The 20441-nt window shown below is 39.2% G+C and overlaps 1 protein-coding gene across 5 annotated transcripts in view; it reads left to right on the top strand.

Moving 5' to 3' along the window:
* The first annotated feature begins 1414 nt into the window (after positions 1 to 1414).
* AKNAD1 (AKNA domain containing 1) overlaps positions 1415 to 20441 on the top strand; it is a 41291-nt gene continuing 22264 nt past the window's right edge. For 2 of the 5 annotated variants that reach the window (XM_042953207.1, XM_042953210.1), the window contains exons 1-6: positions 1415 to 1546; positions 4863 to 5960; positions 8085 to 8124; positions 8749 to 8897; positions 8991 to 9053; positions 13983 to 14113. In XM_042953207.1, coding sequence (XP_042809141.1) covers positions 4971 to 5960; positions 8085 to 8124; positions 8749 to 8897; positions 8991 to 9053; positions 13983 to 14113 — 1373 coding nt within the window. In that variant the 5' untranslated portion in view covers positions 1415 to 1546; positions 4863 to 4970. Of the gene's footprint in view, positions 1547 to 3987; positions 4215 to 4862; positions 5961 to 8084; positions 8125 to 8748; positions 8898 to 8990; positions 9054 to 13982; positions 14114 to 20441 lie in introns of all 5 variants that reach the window. The other 3 variants (XM_042953208.1, XM_042953209.1, XM_042953212.1) reach the window with 3 other exon arrangements.

Genomic DNA, 20441 nt, shown 5'->3' with positions numbered 1-20441 from the left:
CTCTCTCTGTCCCAAAAATAAATAAAAAAAAGTTGAAAAAAAAAAATTAAAAAAAAAAAAAAAAATAGAAAATCTTTAGGGGTGCCTGGGTGGCTCAGTCGGTTAAGCGTCCAACTTTGGCTCGGGTCATGATCTCACGGTTCGTGGGTTCGAGCCCCGCATTGGGCTCTGTGCTGACAGCTTAAAGCCTGGAGCCTGTTTCAGATTCTGTGTCTCCCTCTCTCTCTGCACACCCCCCCCCCCCCCACTCATGCTCTCTCCCTCTGTCTCAAAAATAAAAATAAACATTAAAAAAATGTTTAAAAAATATATAAAATCTTTAAAACTATATATGTCATTGGATCATGAACTTAGAGCTCCTAACTGTAATCTATTCATATTCTTCATCACACACATATAATGGAGGAAGGAGAATTTGGGTCCAATAGTCAACTATTTTTTATTAGTTACTAGGGTTGGTCTTAGAAGAGTGGCGTTCAAGACACCTTAACACCTGAGTGTTAAGTGGTTCATACTTTAGTGCAGGGAGTCTTAGAAGGGTAGGTAGAAACAATGTTTGCTTTCTCCTCCATCTTTGAGTCATATGCACCATGTCTGGAGGCTAACAAAGGTCTAAACACAGAACAGAAGGTATTGGGGATGAGGTTAAGAGATTGCCACAGGCACATGGTCCCACAGTTTTCTTTTGAAGACGGAAATTATCTTCCCATATAGAACATGATACGCAACATTGAATAAAACAAACATCATCCACTAGCCAGAAACAATGATTTTCTGACCATCTTTGACCTCTAACCAGTAAGAAGTTTTGGTTTTCCCTTGTATAGACATTTTTTTTTTTTTTTAATGTTTATTTACTTTTGAGAGAGAAAGAGAGAGACACTGCAAATGTGCACATGCATGCAAGGGAAGGGCAGAGAGAGAGGGGGGACAGAGGATCCAAGGCAGGCTCTGTGCTGATAGCAGAGAGCCCAATGCAGGGCTCAAACTCATGAACCATGAGATAATGACCTGAGCTGAAGTCAGACACTTAACCAACTGAGCCACCCAGGTGCCCCCCTTGTATAGACATTCTTAATTGATTCTATGAGATTCCTAGTCATCCCAGCCATAGTTACCTTTTTCTCTTAAACTAGTCAAATTACTGAGCGTAAGTCAGCACTTCAACACCAAATTCAAACTTTATAAAAAAAGTAAACTACACAGGGAATAGATGTGTAGCATGGTGAGCACCTTGTTGTTCTTCCCTGCTCAGGGCCCAGACTAAAAGTGTTTTCACAGGGCTGGGCTCCTGGGATGTGCTAGCCATTTGCTCAAAGTGTTCATGCTCAGGGTGATTTATGAGCTATTGCTGAGCACATAATGGTCAGTACAGCTACATAAGCAGTCTTGGCCCCAAATGTGTTCACTTGAACTTAGTAAGTCAAATTGGGTCTATAGAGAGGTTCTGTTGGGTTCTGACTGGAAACTCTTTGGATGCGCCTTTGAATTCCAAGACTGAGCTGGGTTTGACGTGAGAAGATGTTCCAGTTCCCTCCAGCTACCTGTAAGGGGCCCATTATAATGCCAAGGATGTAGATTGTCCTTTAATTAGACTAAATCATTTTGATATTTTACACACACACACACACACAACAATAACAATAATAGTAACAGAAGTTGTTTTCCCATGTCTAATGAGAAAGTTCTTTAAACTTCTGGCTTATCTTGGTGGTCTCTTTCTATTTTTCTTAGCATAAATTAAATTTTATCAGTTTAAGTGGGATGATATTTTAGAAAGTAGGATCTGGTTAACAAAGGATCTTTCCTTCCTTAGCAAGAAAGACTTAGACGTCAGCAAGGAGCATCTCAAGATACAAAGAAGGCATGAGGAGGAGTTTGGGGCTATAGCCTAGGTCACTACAAGTCTTGCAAAACTAGAATTCATCTTTCTTTTCTCTGTAGGCATTTAAAGATACTCTTTTTACCCTCAGAAATCAGACTTTTTTATTGAAGTATATTTGACTTTTCATATTGTGTAATTTTAAAGTGTACACATTTAATTTGATACATTTATATATATATACTGCCATTGTAGTGATAATTAGCATCTCTATCACATTACATAATTATTATTTCTTTTTAGTGGTTGGAATAATTAAGTTCTAGTCTCTTAGCAAGTTTTATGATTATAATACTATACTGTTGTCTATATTCACTGTGCTGTGCATTAGAGCTGTAGGGCCTATTTGCCACTCATTTCAAGTTTACACCAGAAAACAACATCTGTCCTAACCCCCCAACCCCCATCACCCATTTTACTTTCTGTTTTTACAAGTTTGGCTCTTTCAGATTCCACCTACAAGGAGTATTATTCAGTACTTGTCCTTCTGATTGACTTATTTCACTTAGCATAATGTGCTCAAGGTCCATTCATGTTGTTGCAAATGGAAGGACATCCTTCTTTCTTATCTTCTTCATCTACTCATCCACTGATGGGCACTTAGGTTGTTTCCATGTCTTGGCTGCTATGAATAATGCTGCAATAAACATGGAAGGGCCTATATCTCTCTGATATCCTGTTTCCATTTTCTTTAGGTATGTACCCAGAAGTAGGATTGTTGGATCATATAGTTGATCTATTTTAAATTTTTTGAAGAAACTCCGTATTGTTTTCCAGAGTAGATGAGCTGATTTACATTCCCACCAACAGTGTTACAAGAGTTCTCTCTTCTCCACATCCTTGCCAATATTTGTTATCTCTTGTCTTCTTGATGATAGCCATTATAACTAGTTTGAGGTGATATCTCATTGTGGTTTTGATTTGCATTTCCTTGATGATGAATGATGTTGAGCATATTTTCATGTACCTATTGACCATTTGGATGTCTTAGACACATTCTGTTTAAATTTATTTAGTGATAGTTTTCACTGCCAAACAATATATTCATTTATAGGTAGATTTTTAAAATAGTTTTAAAGCTTTTATAGAGATCGTGTCTCATATATGCTGTTTCTTCCTTGATCCTTTAAATATTCCCACAAATAGAGTACCTAGCCTTCTATATCTGGGCATTCTTCAGTATTGTTTTTTCTTTTCTTTTCTTTCTTTCTTTCTTTCTTTCTTTCTTTCTTTCTTTCTTTCTTTCTTTCTTCTTTCTTTCTTTCTTTCTTAGTAGGCTTCACGCCCGGTGTGGAGCCCAACATGGGGCTTGAACTCACGACCCTGAGATCAAGACCTGAGCTGAGATCAAGAGTCAGATGTTTAACTAACTGAACCACCCAGGAACTCCTTCTTTTTCATTTTTAAACTACAAATTACTGAATGCTCATTCTGTGCCAAACACTATGCCAAGAGATTTACATGCATTATCTCATGTTCTCCTAGCAATCCTATGAACTAGATATTATTATTCCTATTTTTCAGAAGAGGAAACCAAGACTCAGAAAAATTAAGTAACTTGCCTGAAGGCATATAGCTAATGAGTAGAGAAGCTGGAACTCACATCTAAGTCTCTCAACTCTTGCTTTCCCACTGTGCTCTTGACTTTCCTGGGAAGCATTTTTCCTTGTTCTTCAATTTGGGTTGGAGTATTCTTTAATTCTGTTCATGAAGATATGCCTCACTTCACAGTAAATATTAGGCACTAAATAATTCACAGTAATCCTTCAGTGATTCTTCTCCTCTTTCTCCCATCCTCCTCCTCCTCTCCCTATTCCCTCCTCCCCCTCTTCCTCTTCTTCCTCCTCTTCTTCTTCTCTTCTCCCTCCCTCCTTCCCTCTTCCCCCTCCCTCTCTTTCCCCCTCCTTCCCTCTCTCTCTCTCCCCTCTCCCCTCACTTTAAACAAAATATTTTTTTGATTTGAGTTCTCTAACACTGGCATATATCTATAAATTAAGATTTTGAACAATGTTCTGTAGATGTCTTTACCACATTTAGTTTGTACTCCTTTTTTCTTGGACAATTTAGCTCTTTTTTTTTTTTTTTGGTCAAACATATTATTTTAGATTTTCAGGTTATCTAATAAACCACAAGTTCACAGACTCAGAAAAATTTAGAAGGGGAGAGAACCGCAGAGATCCACTCATCCAACCCTGTCATTATATGGTCAAGGGAGGTAGCTGGTGGCTGCAGGCCCCCTGGTTGAGTCAGAGCCTCAGTTACTCCACCTAAAACTGGAGGAAATCTTACTGCTTCTAAGGAGTTGTTCCACGAGTTCGCAAGTTGAGAAGAGGTATCTAAATGGATGGTTTTTTTTTACAGAGAGGGAGGGAGGCAAACCATAAGAGACTCTTTTTTTTCTTTTTCTTTTTTATATGTTTATTTATTTCTGAGACAGAGAGAGACAGAGCATGAGTGGGGAAGGGCAGAGAGAGAGGGAGACACAGAATCAGAAGCAGGCTCCAGGCTCCGAGCTGTTAGCACAGAGCCAGCTGTGGGGCTCGAATTCCCGAATCCATGATCATGAGATCATGACCTGAGCTGAAGTTGGTCACTTAACTGACTGAGCCATCCAGGCACCCCTAGCCCTGCTACTTTAAAATAGTAATCTTTCACTTTCACCCTAAGTTCTTATTTTGTGGAATATATATTCCAAATAGCATTTCCTAAGAGAGATTGAAAAATACATGCTCATCAACTGGAGATCAAATTCTCCCTCAAAATTTAATGAATGAAACATGTAAAACCTCCTCCCAACCTTTTTTTTTTTTTAAATTCCTTGCTTATATACCACTTGGCTGAGCATTCTGCCTTCATATTTATAACTGAATTTCCCTAAATGAAAAGCATTCATTTTGTTCTGGCATAGACAGCAATATAAGCATAGTGTCATACATTATTCCAATATATTTAACAATGACGTTCTTCTTGTTTTGCACAGACTAGGAGACACAATGAAGACAACCAATGAAAACCAAAAGATCTACAGTTACAATTAAGAACATCAAAAAGAGGCAGCAAAGGACAAAGGAAGTCAGGCTGCACATACATGGAGGAAGCCACTTTCTCAGAAGACACAACTCCTAAGCCACAGGAACATTTGCTTTTTGGTAGGGATTTCTCCCAAATTAAGATATACAACGATTACAATTTTACCTCAAAAAATGACATCCTTGATGTCTCATATCAAATTATGTCAACAGTAGATGATCCTCAAAAAAAGGCCACATACAAAGAGATTTGTGGAAATGCAGACATAACCAAGACTTGGGATAAAATGACTGAAACTGTTGTTAACAAAAACTATGATAAAGAGAAACAATCCACCATAAATCTTGACATTCCAGCTAATGAAAGAGACCCTTCAAAGTCAAACCTTTCTGATATTTTACTCCATCATCTTTCCAAAGAGGAATTCTTAAAAGGTCAAGGCATTAATTGTGAAACTTTCCCTGAGATTTCTAATGCTGACTGTTCTGATGAAGCCATTATTAAAAATATTATTTTGCACTATGCTAAGAATTCTTGGCCAAAAGAACAAACCCCGGAACTCACGGGCCCTCTCAGCCCCAAAAGGGATGATGAAAGCAGCAATAAGCCCTATTGTTCTCGAACTATGAGAGAAGAAAACACCTCTAATTTAGAAGAGCCAGTGGTTGCTGGAGAGAGCAGCTATCAAGAAACTTCAAATTTTCTAACTAAGATCAAGAGTCTATGTGATAAACCAAAAAGTTTCCAAGGGCAGCCACCCCAGAAACAACAGACTGAAAAAGCAATTTCAGGCAATTGGTTCAAATATGGCCATGACCAGGTTCATTACCAGTTCTCTGATTTCTTTAAGGTTGCTCCCAAAGTGAAAATCCCTAAAAATAACATAATTAATAAGCCACTTATAATAGATACAGAAGCCAGCCTTTCTCCTAAACTGAGAGATAAGTCAGTTATGATGCAAGATATTTTAGAAAGCATATCTAGGTCAAATTGTATTGAAAAACAAAAGCAGAAAAGGAAAACTACTGATTCTTCACAACAGACAGAGGTGAGTAAAAGTAGTCTCCAGGAAGTGCATAATCTGGGCAACTTCCCATCCATATCAGTGGGCCTTTGCAAGGTGCCTGGAACTGACTTCTAGTCTTTGACCCCTCAGAAGCTCAGTGGGTGTCTTCCTGAGAAGAATCAGGGGCTGGACAAACAACACACAATAGTATAAATTCCAAACTCTTTGACCTGGAATTTGAGTCCCCCCGCTGCCCTGCTTTTTTTTGCTTCATCCTACCCTTATAAACTTAGCTCCCATCCCTCAGGAGTCATCTTCAGTGACCTGGCTGGTCCCCAAGCTCTCTGGCCGCTCACCCACTGAGCTCCTGCCCTCCATGGAACATCCCACCTATGCCTATTCAAAATCTGGTCATTTTCATGGCCTCTTTCAATTCCCTGTTGGCCACAGGACTTTTCAGACCCTCACTCCCACTCCCATTCAGTCCTTCACATCCTCTTTTGTTTAGTTTTCTTTCAGAGCATTTATCTCAGCCTGCTTTGGATCATAATAATTTGGAAATATCTGTTTCTTCCACTAGATTTGAGTACTGTGGAGGGCAGTAACCTTGTCTTCATCTTTCCATTGCCTAATTCCCCTAGGGGCTTGGCCTTGTGTCTTCTATATATTACACCCTTAGTTATTAACACTAAATCAGATCAAATTAAGATCTTTAATAACATAATCCAAGCTTGCTACATTGGTAACTAGTTAGTACCATTTTTTAAATGCTTATATTGGGATTTTTTTTTTTTAAGTAATCTCTGCACCCAACATGGGGCTCGAACTCACAACCCTGAGATCAAGAGTCACAGGCTCTACTGATGGAGGCAGCCAGGAACTCTCAAAGACCAAATTTTGTTAATGTTTAATTTATACTATTTCCCCTTTCCTCATCTCCCCGTCCCCCCTTCTCTCCCAACACGTTGAGGCTCAGGGCCTCGATTATTTAAGATTCGGTGGTGAGGTAAATTCACATTAATGATCAAAGTAAACATTTCAGTTCTTTGGCACTTTGTCAGGACAGTATGATCTTTCCCTGAAGCTTTGTATGAAGGGCACTCTGGACTGAACACTCTGTGCCTGTTTCCATTTCTACTCCTTCATGCTTCAACTCCCTTCTCTAGCAACTGAATGCTCTGGGAAGCTTGAACAGAACCCCTCCCCCACCCCCACCCTACCCCTCCCCCCCTCCCCCCCTCATACCTGAATCTAGCAGCTCCACTTGGCCTTGACTGGAATGTTTCTCTATGTCTGACATTGGCAAGTCTCAGGGGTCCTCATCCTGCTTGCACCCACCCCTGGGTGCACAGGGGTGCACAGTCCTCAGTGCCCTGAGGTTAGCAGGAACAGAAATGGATATTAGGCTCACCTCTCTCTGGCAATGGAAGTCTAAAGTCAGGTGTCTTATTTTCTCTTGTCCTGCTAATGGAGGTTGGAGAACTAGACTCTATCAGTTCTCTATCTGTCATACAGTTGAGATATTCATAATAACCAAAGTCTAATTTGACCACCACCATTTAGCTCTCTGGCACTAGCATGTTTCTGAGCTTTATGTGTAGACTCTCAAGGTGAGTCATCTGGAATTTAAGCTCCTGTCCTGTTAGCTTATGGCAAGTAAACAAGCACTATCATGACATACATTTTGGAACTTAATGCATACTATTTTATATTATTCTCCAGAATGTGGCTACTGTGTGCATGGTGTTAGTGAGAGTACCAGTGACAGAGCTGGCGACAAGACCAACAATGGCCCCTGCCCTCATGGACCTCATGGTCCAGTTTTAGGAGAAACGTTTCAGTGTTCCCCACAATAGTATCAAACATGGTAGTAGTAACAGATATGGTAATATCTAACACTTAATCCTTGTAACAACCCTAGAGGTAGGTTCTATTTGTACCCTTATTTTATTGCTGAGGAATTTGAGGTTTACAGCGATGGAGTCATTGCCTTGGGTCACCTGGGAGGTAAGTGTCAGAGTGGAATTCAACCTTGGCTTTGGGAGCCCAGCTCTTGACACAACTCTGGGCTGCCTCCATGATGACCACAACATTTTGGATCATTTTGAATAATGGCGTCACCGATCTGTGTCAACAATAATGTTTTCTTATCCTTTAATTGTGCAGATGGAGCCCACAATACATATTCACCAAGAACATCTCACAGGTACCAGCATTTTTATTTTATTTTATTTTATTTTATTTTATTTTATTTTATTTTTACTATTTATTTATTTTTGGGAGAACGCAAATTCAAGGGGGTGGGCAAAGAGAGGAGAACAGAAAATCAGAATCAGGCTCTGTGTGGACACGCTGACAACAGCAAGCCCAATGTGGGGCTCAAATTCATGAACTGTGAGATCATGACCTAAGCCAAAGTTGGATGCTCAACTGACTGAGCTACCCAGGTGCCCCACTAGCATTTTTAAACTTCTGATTTAGATATGCATTTTGAAAACTTTTTTTAAACTTTTTTTTAACGTTTATTCATATTTTGAGAGACAGAGCATGAGTGGGGAGAGGCAGAGAGAGAGAGGGAGACACAGAATCTGAAGCAGACTCCAGGCTCTGAACTGACAGCACAGAGCCCAATGCAGGGCTCGAACTCACAGACAGTGAGATCATGACCTGAGCTGAAGCTGGACGCTTAACTGGCTGAGCCAGGCGCCCTGAAAACTTTTTTTTAAATAGCAAATGGTGATGGTTGCCACAGACTTCTGTTTTTAGTACTTCATAAATCTGCAGTGAAGTTGAGATGAACAGAAGCCAAAACTTATTCTCTCTTATACAGGAATAGAATCCGAGACAAGTCTCTTTAAGGTGTCATCAACCTCTCAGAAAGACCCTTGCCCAAGGTCTTCTTACATATTTCAAAAGATAACTGAAGGGAAACAGATGTGCCAGAAGTTAAAAGAACAGACTGATCAACTGAAGACTAAAGTAATATTTTTAAAGATTATGACCAATAGAAGTGACCAAATTCAGACATAAGACATCATGCAATTAATGAAATATTGCATTTTTTCACTACAGGTACAAGAATTTTCCAAAAGCATAGCACAGGAGTCTCCTTGTCATTTGCAAGACAAGAAGCTGGTAAAAATTTTATCAAGTTTTAAACATCTTTGTTAGGAATTTGATGTGCATAAGTATGAATGACTTTATAGCACCATGTTTCCTCTACACTGGGGGGCATAGAAATGTTCTGGTGGAAATGTTTTGCTGAAGATTAAGGGCTGTGACCTCCAGAGGTCTAGCTTTGTGTTTCACATATGTTGTACCCTTAATTATTAATGATTAATGAATTGAATTAAGACCTTTAATAATCTATTTCAAGCTTGATATATTTGGTAACTAGTACAAAATTTTGTCAATGTTTAATTTATACTATTTCCCCTTTCCCTCTACCCAACCTCTCAACATGCTGAGGTTCAGGATCTCCTTGATTATCTGGCTCAGGGGTTTGTGTTATAGGAGCTAAAAGAGCTTAGAGTTCTATTTCTATGTGTATTTATCCCTCGTTCATTCTCAGAGGAGTCTATTACTTATGGCTATTATTCCTCAGTGGCCACCCAACAATAAATCTGAGACAATGGTAGGCTTAAGAGAATAACATGCCAGCTGTTATACAGGGCAAGTCCATCCAGAGTTGATGGGTCCTGGGGGATACAGATTATAAAATTTGCCAATATCTGACAACTCAACATATAAAACTTTGAAAACTCAAACCTGATCTTAAAACTATGCTTTTCAGATGAAAATCTGTGATTTTCACATCCTTGCTTGTTGTTGCATTTAATCAAATCACTAATTTATATTGTAACCACAGTTCATCAGTGCCAGAGTTGTGGGAAGTTGGGGTGGAACATGGTAATGGGGCAAAAAGCTGAGATTGTTAGAGCCAGAAATGTGCAAAGTCAAAGATGTCATTCAGGCCACTGGGTCAGCAACAAGGCAGGTAGTCAGAAGTCCTGATGTGAAGGAGCACGAACAAAGCAATGGCAGGCTGTGCGGTAGAAACCAGACAGTATAGACAGAGGAAAGGAGGACTCAAATGTTAAGAGACACAGTTGATCACTCTCATTCATCTATTGTATTAATTAAATAACTTATTAAGTAATTAATTAATTCAACATATACTTATCAGGTACTTCCTATGTCCAAGACTCTGTACCAGGCACTAGAGATTTGGAGACAAAGAAACAATTTCTTTTTCAAGTGGCTTACAGTCTCCTGGGAACAGATAGGTAAATAGACAAGCAACACGAAGCTTGAGAAATAATGCTAATGGCAGCTTAGAAGCGGCTCACCCTTGACAGTTAGAGGGTACTTTGCAAGGCTCCCTGGAAGTGACTGACCTCGGAGTTTGGCATTGTAGGATGAATATGTATGAGATTGACAGGGTAGTTACAAAACAGTGGTCCAAGAAAAAGAATCACCAGTCACAATGGCACAGGGGACAGAAAACCCTGATGGGATGAGGAATCGTGTGGTACTGTAATTAGCCAGATGGAATCCAGGGTTCATGTGGTGAAGAGGAAGGGACAAGACAAGGACTATTCATGAAAGACCTCTAAACCATGCTAAGAAGATTATATTTCACCCTGAGTTGAGTGAGGGGGCAACACTGGAGGACTGAAAGCCAAGAAATGGTGAGCACCATGGGGGCAAGACTTCGGGACAAAGCCTGGCTAGGAAGCCATACTCCAGGTAACAAGTTATGAGCGCCTGAACCAAAACTAGCAATGAGGATGGAGAGGGGGACAAATCTAAGAGTTTAACAAAGTGGTTGCACATTAAGAGGGGAGAAGAAAGGAAGGGAGGAGGCTTGGATGAGTTTCAGATTTCTAGCGTGGGCAACCAAGGCCAGGACTAAAAATGGAAGATCCAGTTCCTAATGGGTGTGGGAGGCAGGCAGGAGGCAAGGTGCCAAGTTCATTTTGAGGTCCCTGTAGGACATCCAATTGGAAAGATCCAGTAGGCAATTAGAGCAATGGATTTGGACCTCAGAAGAGTTGCTTGGGCCAGAAATGTAAATCTGGATATAGTTGTGGGTTGAAGCTATGAAGTATATGAAGTTTACTCCCAGGCAAACCTGCAGAGTAAGCAGTAAAGAAGCCCAAGGAAAGAATCAGCAAACAGGGGCAGGTAAAAGAGGGTTCCTCAAAGGAGACTGACAAGCAGTGACCTCAAAGCTCAAGGCAGACCTGCAAGGGGAAGAGCTGTAAAGCCAAAAGAAAAGAAGGGGGTATGGGCCACAACAACACATGTTCAAATAACAGGAAAAAAAAAATCAAGAAGTGAATTGGATTTGGCAACCAAGAGATCATGAGGGACCTTGACAAGCCCAGTTTTATTTAATGAAGTGATTCTGTAAAAGCCAGATTGCCGGAGTGAAGCAGTGAATGATAAAAGAGATATCAAAAAAGTCTGGTTTTGGGGTGCCTGGGTGGCTCAGTTGGTTAAGCATCCGACTTCGACTCAGGTCATGATCTCACAGTTCGTGGGTTTGAGTCCTGCATCGGGCTCTGTGCTGACAGCTGAGAGACTGGAGGCTGCTTCAGATTCTGTCTCTCCCTCTCTCTCTGCCCCTACCCTGCTCACACTCTGCCAAAAATAATAAATAAATATTTAAAAAATTTTTTTTAAAAAGTCTGGTTTTCAGGAACTGGGAGAACACAGATTTTTAAAGGGCTGAGCAAAGCAGAGGGAACTGGTTCAAGGCACTAGCCTTCTGAGGCCCAATCCAGGAAGTTTCCCCTTGATGCTAGAGGATATGAGGGGATTCGTATTAGGGCAGAGATGAGAGTCAAGGTAATCACAGTGTCAGCTGACAGTGTCAGCCTTGGCCTGAGATTTCCAGGCCCATTTGATTCAGCATTGGAAGAAGGCCAGAGAGGGCGACACTAACCTTCTCAGCATGAACAACACAACAGAATGGAAAGCATCTGGATGTTGGAACAGACAATGTAGTTCTATATACTGGCTGTATGATCTTAGGCACTTCCCGTCTCAGAGTTGCCATGAGGATTACATGAGGTACATTTACAGCTAGAAAACTGTGCCCTATCTTCTTCTGAGATATAACACAATTTAAATCCCAAGATCTTAAATTATAATTTGTAATTGACTTTCTTTTCTCTTTCCTTTGAACACCTAATTCCTTCTTACGTTTTCACTATCTGCATGCTACCAATTCCTAAATTCCTGGTCCTACTTTCTCATCTACAGCTCCAAATGTTTGTGTGTATCTTTACTTGGCTCTCCCACTCTTGCTGAAAATTCTACATGTCCAACATTGACAGCTCCATTCAAATCTGTTAGCCTTTCCAAATTCCTCAGTTTAGTCAGGGGTTCACATTCTTTCCACCTCCCAAGCTAGAAACCTGAGCATTGTCAGTGAGATTTACAGTAGTACCAGGCAGGGTCCTGGCAGGAACTAGATGGTTTATTCCGATGGAACAACTGAGGGGAGTTTAATAAGGCATCATTTTACAACAGCGTGGGTAAGGTTAAGGGAAACCAATAAGGGACAGAAAGCATCTCATAGAAGGAACAGTGGGGCAGAAAGGAAGGAGGAAGAGCAGATATTGGAGCCTAGGGAGAGTAGCTATAATGGTAGGAGTAGCTGACAAGCTCTGCTTTTGGTAGAGAGACACAACCAATCCACTGGGATACAGGCAGGAGGACATCAGGGAAATAAAGACCCCTACCTCATCTTTCTTCATTTCCTCTCTTCTGCCATTGCTTTCCATTGACTGAAACCAATGCCAGGGTAGGGGAGCCTATTGGTGCAGTCCACTGAAGGTCAGCTTCCTGGCTGGGGCACGGAGAAAGATGGAGGACAAATCTGGGTGGGGGGAACATGGAAGACATCTACCACACTTGCCATTTTTTATGCCCTATGGTCAATATGTTTCCAAACTTGGAATAATAATCAGATTTAATAATGATGATGGTGATGATCCTGGCACTAAGCATTAACTCATTTAATTTTCACAGTATGAGGTGAGGGCTATTATTGTCTCAGATGAGAAAACTAAAGTTTAGAGTTCAAATTGACTAAAATCATAATAATTATTAGGTGAAAGAGTCTGAACTTGAACCCTGGGGTGTCTGATCCTGTAACCCTATTGTTGTGTCCCTCCAACCATCCTTTCCTCTCCATGTTCATGGACACTGCCTGGTCCAGGCCTTCCTGAGCATCCTTCGAGCCTGATGTAGGTCTCACTTCTTCCACTGAGCCATGGCAAAGTGCCATGGCAAAGTCCTTGAATCCAGTTTCTTTTCCCAACTGGAATAAAATCCCTGAGACTGATGTAACTTTTGTATCTCTCACACATTTAGCCCAGGGCCACGTATAGGCAGTGCTCAGGGAATATTTAGCTATTGGGGCTGCAGTGTTGAAGCCTCTATACATCAAGACCAGACCTTAACCTGCACCATGTAAGTGTTAATCTGCACGAGGCTGCATGTGTTGACGTCTAGAAGACCCATTTGAAGCTCTGGCTAAACTTCCTAATGCCCCATCCCTCCAAGTGCCATAGACTCAAACTCAGATCCTCTAACTTCAGTCCCTTTTAAGGTCCTTGTGGCTTCAGACATACCTCCTAGAGCTCCAATTTCCTCCCATATACAATCGAGATAATAAAATCTACTTTGCAACATTTACAACATTGATGTGTGGATTAAGTAAGATAATGCTCAGGAAAGTGCTCTATAAGCTAAAAGCCATTCTGCAATAGCACAGGACTATTGATATCCTATTAAGGAGTTCAGAGGCCTCTGAGTGGGCTCTGGGGAAGAAATCAGAAGTCGCCGTTTTGAAAAAGCTGTGTGCTAGAAGGGCATTGTGAATGTGGAGATGCCTGGGTTGCCTCTGTTTTAGATGTCAGTCTCTGAAACAAAACAATTGCCAGGAGAAAGATGGTGGCTTCATTTTGAAACTACTATAGTGTACACCCTCCTTGTATTTTGGGGGGAAACAACCACTCATGCGTGATCCTGGTGACTTTACTGCTGCAGGTCCTGGAGAAACTGCAGGGACATCTTGAACTACTGGAGCAGGAGTTTAGGGACAACAAGGAGAAGCATCTGACTTTGAAGCAAATTCACAGGCATGAATCCCCAGCTGTCGGTGACTTTGATCCAGAAAGGTCAGGCTTAAACTGTGTGAGGTAGAGGGGTCAGAGGCAACCTCCTTCAGGTGGGATTCCGATGTGGCTGCTGGCTTAATGCTTGTACAGCCCCTGGCCTAGGGTCAGCAAAAACTGTGCCATCAGTGAACAAGTGTTAGCGCATGAGACAAACAGTGTGGAACTCCCGCTACGTATAAGGTCCTGTCCTGGGCACTGACCCAGGTGGAGTCCTCCACATGAACAATTGTCCCCCAGAGGAGCGATTTTGTACTACAATCCTGCCCTTTGTTGTGTGTCATAACTGGTTCTGAGACCCAGAACAGTGTAAGAAAATCCTGGAAAGGCTCACACGCTAACCCCAGAGGGCCTTCTCTCTAAGCTCCTTGTGTCCTGGCCTTCATCCCACTCCTTCCTCTGTCTCCCCTGCCTGGTTCTTCTGTCCTTCCCTTTTTCCCCCTTTTCTTTCCTATCCGCAGACAATTCCAAAGGGGCAGTGGGTATGAGAGGACCATTGCTAGGTTGGTTAATGTGGGGGTGAAGAACCCACAAAGCCTGATAAATTTAGGGAAAATATTAAAGCTTAAAGTCAAAATGACTTCTGAGTTAATTCACATTAGAAACTTGGATGCAAACTCACTGAAGTTTCCAACTGGCCATTTTTATGGCCCTGTGCTCCTCTCTCTCTCCAATCCAAACAATTTTAAGATGTATTCCAGGACTCAAGGCTAGGATTGTTTCCATTTAATTTCCTGGTATGAATTAAAAGAATCCATTTAGGAGACTTAATCTCTGTAAATTCAACTCTTTCTATTCATTGCATTTTAACATGGAATCTTTCTTGATGCCAGATTACTTTAATGGTTTATATTTCGGCACTAGTGTCCTGAGGTATTTTTTCCAAAGTACAATTTCACCTTTTCAAAATGAATGAAATCTCTGTCTACTGTTATTTCAATACTGAGTAATTAGACAGCAAGGATGAGGTTTTAATATTGATTTTTTTTTTTTGCCCAAAGGTTTATTTTGTTTTCTGGGAAAAGAAAGATCTCTACATACTTTCACTATTTATTTAAAAACTAATAGAGTAAGGATATTTATTTTCCGAGGAATCCCACTTGTCTAGGCAGTCATTTTAAAGTTGGGCCTCTGTGCACATTAAGACCAAAGTTATGCAACACCTTATTTATATCCTAGTTACACCCACAGTGTGCTGGACCCAGTATAAATCAAAAAAGTTTCAGCTATAATTATGTCCCATATACAGGAAAAGCTTTCAACACTGGGGCAAGGGAAGACCCAGTCTCTCCGAAACTCGGTTAAAACCACCTCAGAGCAAGCAAGGCTGCTCGGTTTGACACTGGTCCTCTTGTTCTCTCATGGGCATAATGTGGCAGTGAGCAGAACCCCATACAATTAATTGTCCAGAACCTTCTAAGTGTTGAATCTAAAGGCCACTGTAGATGGCTTTCTGCAAGGGAAAGAATTCTGCAAGTTCATTGACTAATTACTTGTTTAAGTCTGCTATGTGCTCTTATTAAAACCTTATTGGGGCACCTGGGTGGCTCAAGTAATTAAGCATCCGACTCTTGATTTCTGCTCAGGTCATGATCTCGTGGTTCATGAGTTTGAGACCTGTGCTGACAGTGTGGAGCCTGCTTGGGATTCTCTCTCTCTGACTCTCCCATGCACTCTTTCTCTCAAAATAAATAAACGTTAAAAAAAAACAACAAATGTATTATTGCCTTTAAAAGGTAATATGCAAAAATAATTCTTTTATTTCATGCATCTTGTTTGTCAGAATGTAGTCTGATAGTCATTTCACACGCTGACCCCAGAAGTCAAGGAGTCAAGAAATGGGGTTCTGCCTCCACCAATCCCTCTCTCTGATATTATCAACATACAATCTTCTGCTTTACGGAAAAGATCACAGAATCCCTCAAAAATGTCTTTTCTCCATCTCCAGATCTGCATGTTTTCACCTCCTCTTTCTTCCTTCACTCACCTCCAACCCATCTGGCCCTGGACCTTGGGCCCATTTCTTCCCACTACCTTCAGGTCTATCTCCACCATTTCAGAACTTCCTTCAAATTTTCAGCCTCTCCTTGTCCTCTGCTTAATTCTCATTTGCCTGCTAGATTAGAGCATATTTTCCTATATTTTACTTGATTATCAACAGTTTTCCATGCATAGATCTTTGTCCCACCGCTTGCTGAGTACAGCAGCCTTTCCCACGGGATGAAAAGGCCACTTTTATCATATAAAAAACCCTCCACATATAGATAGGACTGGTTCTCTTCCATCCCATTGATCTGCGTTTCTATTTCTACCTTAACCACACAGTTTTAAATTACTATAGTCTAGGGTTGCCTGGGTGGCTCTGTCGGTTAAATGCCCCACTTTGGCTCAGGTCATGATCTCATGGTTTGTGAGTTTGAGCCCTGTGTTGGGCTCTGGGCTGACAGCTCAGAGCCTGGAGCTTGCTTCAGATTCTGTCTCCCTCGCTCCTCTCTCTCTGCCCCTCCTCCACTCATGCTCTGTCTCTTTCTCTCTCAAAAGTAAACATTAAATAAATAAATAAATAAATAAATAAATAAATTACTATAGTCTAGTGTATATTTTGACATATTTCTTCTTTAAATTTTCTTTAGCTGTTCTTGAACACCCTTCTTACTAATAAACTTTATAAATAGCTCACCAAACCTCCTTAGGGACATGCCACTCGAATTTTGTTCAGAATTGTGTTGAATTTACAGATTAGAGAAGAGTTGAAATCTTTGCAATGAGTAGTCCCATCCAGGAGCATGTTTCCTTCATGCAGATTTCATGCATGTTTTGTTAGATTTATTCCTACCTATTTTGTAGGTTTTCTCAGCATTATTAACAGATGTTTTCTGTAATTGATATACAGGAAATAAAGAAAAACAATATATTTAACTTCTGCTGGGCTATCTTATGTATTTCTGTTCATAGTGTTTTTTGATTAGCTGTTGATTGTCTTAGTTTTTAGGTATGACAATCATAGCATTTGAAAATAATGACAGGTTCCCCCAACTCCCATTTCCCCCTAAATATTTATACTTTATCTTTTCTTCCATGATTCTTATATATCATATTTTTTAATCAATTTATTTTATTTGCTAGGTTTTCCAAAACAATGTTAAATAATACTAGCAAAAGCAACCATTCTTTTCATATTCCAAACAGTAATGGGATTTTTTTCAAGTATGACTCTTGCTGTAGTTTCAAGAAGATAAGTTTATCAAGAAAGTTTTCTTCTATTCTTGATTTACTAGGATTAGATTTGTTTTTTTAATGTTTTAATGTTTACTCAAATGGGATTTAGAAATCTATTTAGTTTATTTCCTAACTCTATTAATATAATAATAAAATGTATTAATAAATATCCTAATGTTTAGTTATAGAATGATTGGGAAATTTTTCCCTTTTCTTTTTATGTTTCAAAAGGGTTAAAGTCTTACTAGAACTCACCCATAATCCCATTTGGATTTGGTGCCTTTTGGGCTGGTGGATTTTTGATTATTTTTTCTATTTTTCTCTGGTTGTTATTTTTTTTCCAGATTTCCTACCTCTTTTTGAGTAGATTTTAATAATTTATGTTTTTATAGAGACTTGTCCATTTCATCTAGATTCTGAACTGTATTGGCATCAAGTTGTTCAATCCCATTTGATTTAAAATTTTTCTTCTGGTATATTTCCTTTCTCATTCTTAATGTTACTTATGCTTTTCAGTCAGACTTTCCTGTGGTTTCTTTTATAGATATTTTCAAAGACAATGTTTTATTTTATTAATCAAATTCTTTTAAATTATATTTATTTCTCCTTTTGGGGGGTTCATTTGGTAGTTCTTTTTTCTATTTTCCTGTTTTGGATACTTAGTTTATTGATTTTGAACTTTGCTCCCTTGTAAATGCATGCTAAAGCTATAAATTTTTCTCAGAGTACTGCGCTAGCTACATTACATTGGTTTTATATGTTTTTTTCACATTTATTATTCACTTATAGAGTATCCTTAATGTCCATTAACCCAAGAGTTAGTAAGATGAGTGTTAAAATTTCCAATTAGTTGTTTGTTCTTGTTGTTGCTATCTTTTTGTTATGAATTTCCAGTGATCAAATTTTTAAGACTTTAATTTTTTAAGACTTTAATTTTTAAGAGCATTTTTCATAGGAAAATTGAGAGGAAGATACAGAGATTTCCCATATACCTCTGCCTGCACACATGCATTATCACCATTATCACCCCTCACCAGAGTGGTACATTTGTTACAACTGATGAACCTACACAGATCCTAACTGTTCAAAGCCCATTTTCTGCATTAATGGTTTACTGTTGGTACTGTACATTCTATGGTTTTGGACAAATGTATAATGACTTGTATCCATCTTTATAGCATCAGAGAATTTTCACTGCCCCAAAAATCATCTGTACTCCACCTATTCATCTCTCTGTCCCCACCCCAACCCTTGGCAACCACCGATCTTTTTACTATTACTATTTATTCCTTTTTACTATTTCCAGAATGTCACATAGTTGGAATCATGCAATGTGTAGACTTTTCAGATTGGGCTTCTTCCACTTAGTAATATGCATTTAAGGTTCCTACATGTCTTTTCACAACTTGATAACTCATTTTTTTTAAGTGATGAGTAATATTCCATTGTCTAGATGTACCATAGTTTATTTATCCATTCACCTCCTGAAGGACATCTTGGTTGCTATCAAGTTTGACAAGTATGAATATAGTTGCCATAAACATCTGTGTTCACGTTTTTGTGTTGACATAAGTTTTCAACCCCTTTGGGTAAATACTGAGTGCATTGGATTGTATGGTGAGAATATGTTTAATTTTTAAAAAACTGTCAAACTGTCTTCCAAAGTGGCTGTACCATTTTGCATTCCCACCAGCAGTGAATAAGAGTTCCTATTGCTCCACATCCTTGCCAGCAATTGGTATTGCTAGCATTCCATATTCTGACCATTCTAATAATGTATAGTGGTATCTCATTGTTTAAATGTGCATTTCTCTGATGAACTATAATATGGAGCATCTTTTCATATGCTTATTTCCCATCTTTATATCTTTGTTGGTGAGATATCTATTAAGGTCTGTAGCACATTTTAAAATTGGGTTGTGTGTGTTTTTTTATTGTTGAGTTTTAAGAGTTCTTTGTATATTTTGGGTACTAGTCATTTATCAGAAATGTCTTTTGCCAATATTTTTTCCTGGTCTGTGGCTTATCTTCTCATTTTCTTGACATTGTCTTTCTCAGAACATAAGTTTTAATTTTAATGAAGTCAAACTGATCAATTATTTCTTTCAGGGATAATGCCTTTGGTGTTGTATCTCAGAAGTCATCACCACACCCAAGATTATCTAGGTACTCTACCATGTTATCTTGGAGTTTTATACTTTTGCATTTTACATTAGGCCTGTGATCCATTTTGAGTTAATTTTTATGAAGGATATAACATCTGTGTCCAGATTCAAATTCTTTTTTCCACATGGATGTCCATATGTTCCAGCAGCAATTGTTGAAAAGACTATCTTTCTTTGCTCCATTGAATTGCCTTTTCTCTTTTCTCAAAGATCAGGTGACTATAGTTATGTGGGTCTATTTCTGGGTTGTCTATTCTGTTCCACTGATCTGTTTGTATAGTCTTTCACCAATACCACACTGCTTTGATTGCTGTAGCTTTATAGTAAGTCTTGAAGTTGGGTAGTGTCAGTCTTCCAACTTTGTTCTTGTCCTTCAATATTATGTTGGCTATTTTGAGTCTTTTGTCTCTTCATATAAACTTAGAATCATTTTGTCAATAGCCACAAAGGAACTTGCGGGGATTTTGACAGGGGTTGCATTGAATCTATAGATTGAGTTGGGAAGAATGGCCATCATGACAATATTGAGTCTTCTTGTTCATAAACATGGAATATCTCTCCATTTATTGAGCTCTTTGATTTCATTCATCAGAATTTTATGTTTTCCTTATACAGATCTTGTATATATTTTGTTAGATTTATACCTAAGTATTTCATTTTTTGGATCTTAATGTAAATAGTACTGTCTTTAATTTCAAATTCTACTTGTTCATTGATAGTATATAGCAAAGTGATTCACTTTTGTATATTAAACTTGTACCCTGTAACTTCTCTATAATTGCTTATTAGTTCCTGTTTTTCTGTTGATTCTTTTGGATTTTCTACACAGACAATCATGTCATCTGTGAACAAAGACACTTTTATTTCTTCCTTTCCAATCTGTATACCTTATATTTTCTTTTCTTGCTTATTGCATTAAGTAGGACTTCCAGTGCAATGTTGAAAAG

This window comes from Panthera leo, chromosome C1 (assembly GCF_018350215.1).
Source record: "Panthera leo isolate Ple1 chromosome C1, P.leo_Ple1_pat1.1, whole genome shotgun sequence".
In the NCBI taxonomy this organism is placed as follows: domain Eukaryota; kingdom Metazoa; phylum Chordata; class Mammalia; order Carnivora; family Felidae; genus Panthera; species Panthera leo.
This window is presented reverse-complemented; position numbering and strand designations above follow the sequence as displayed.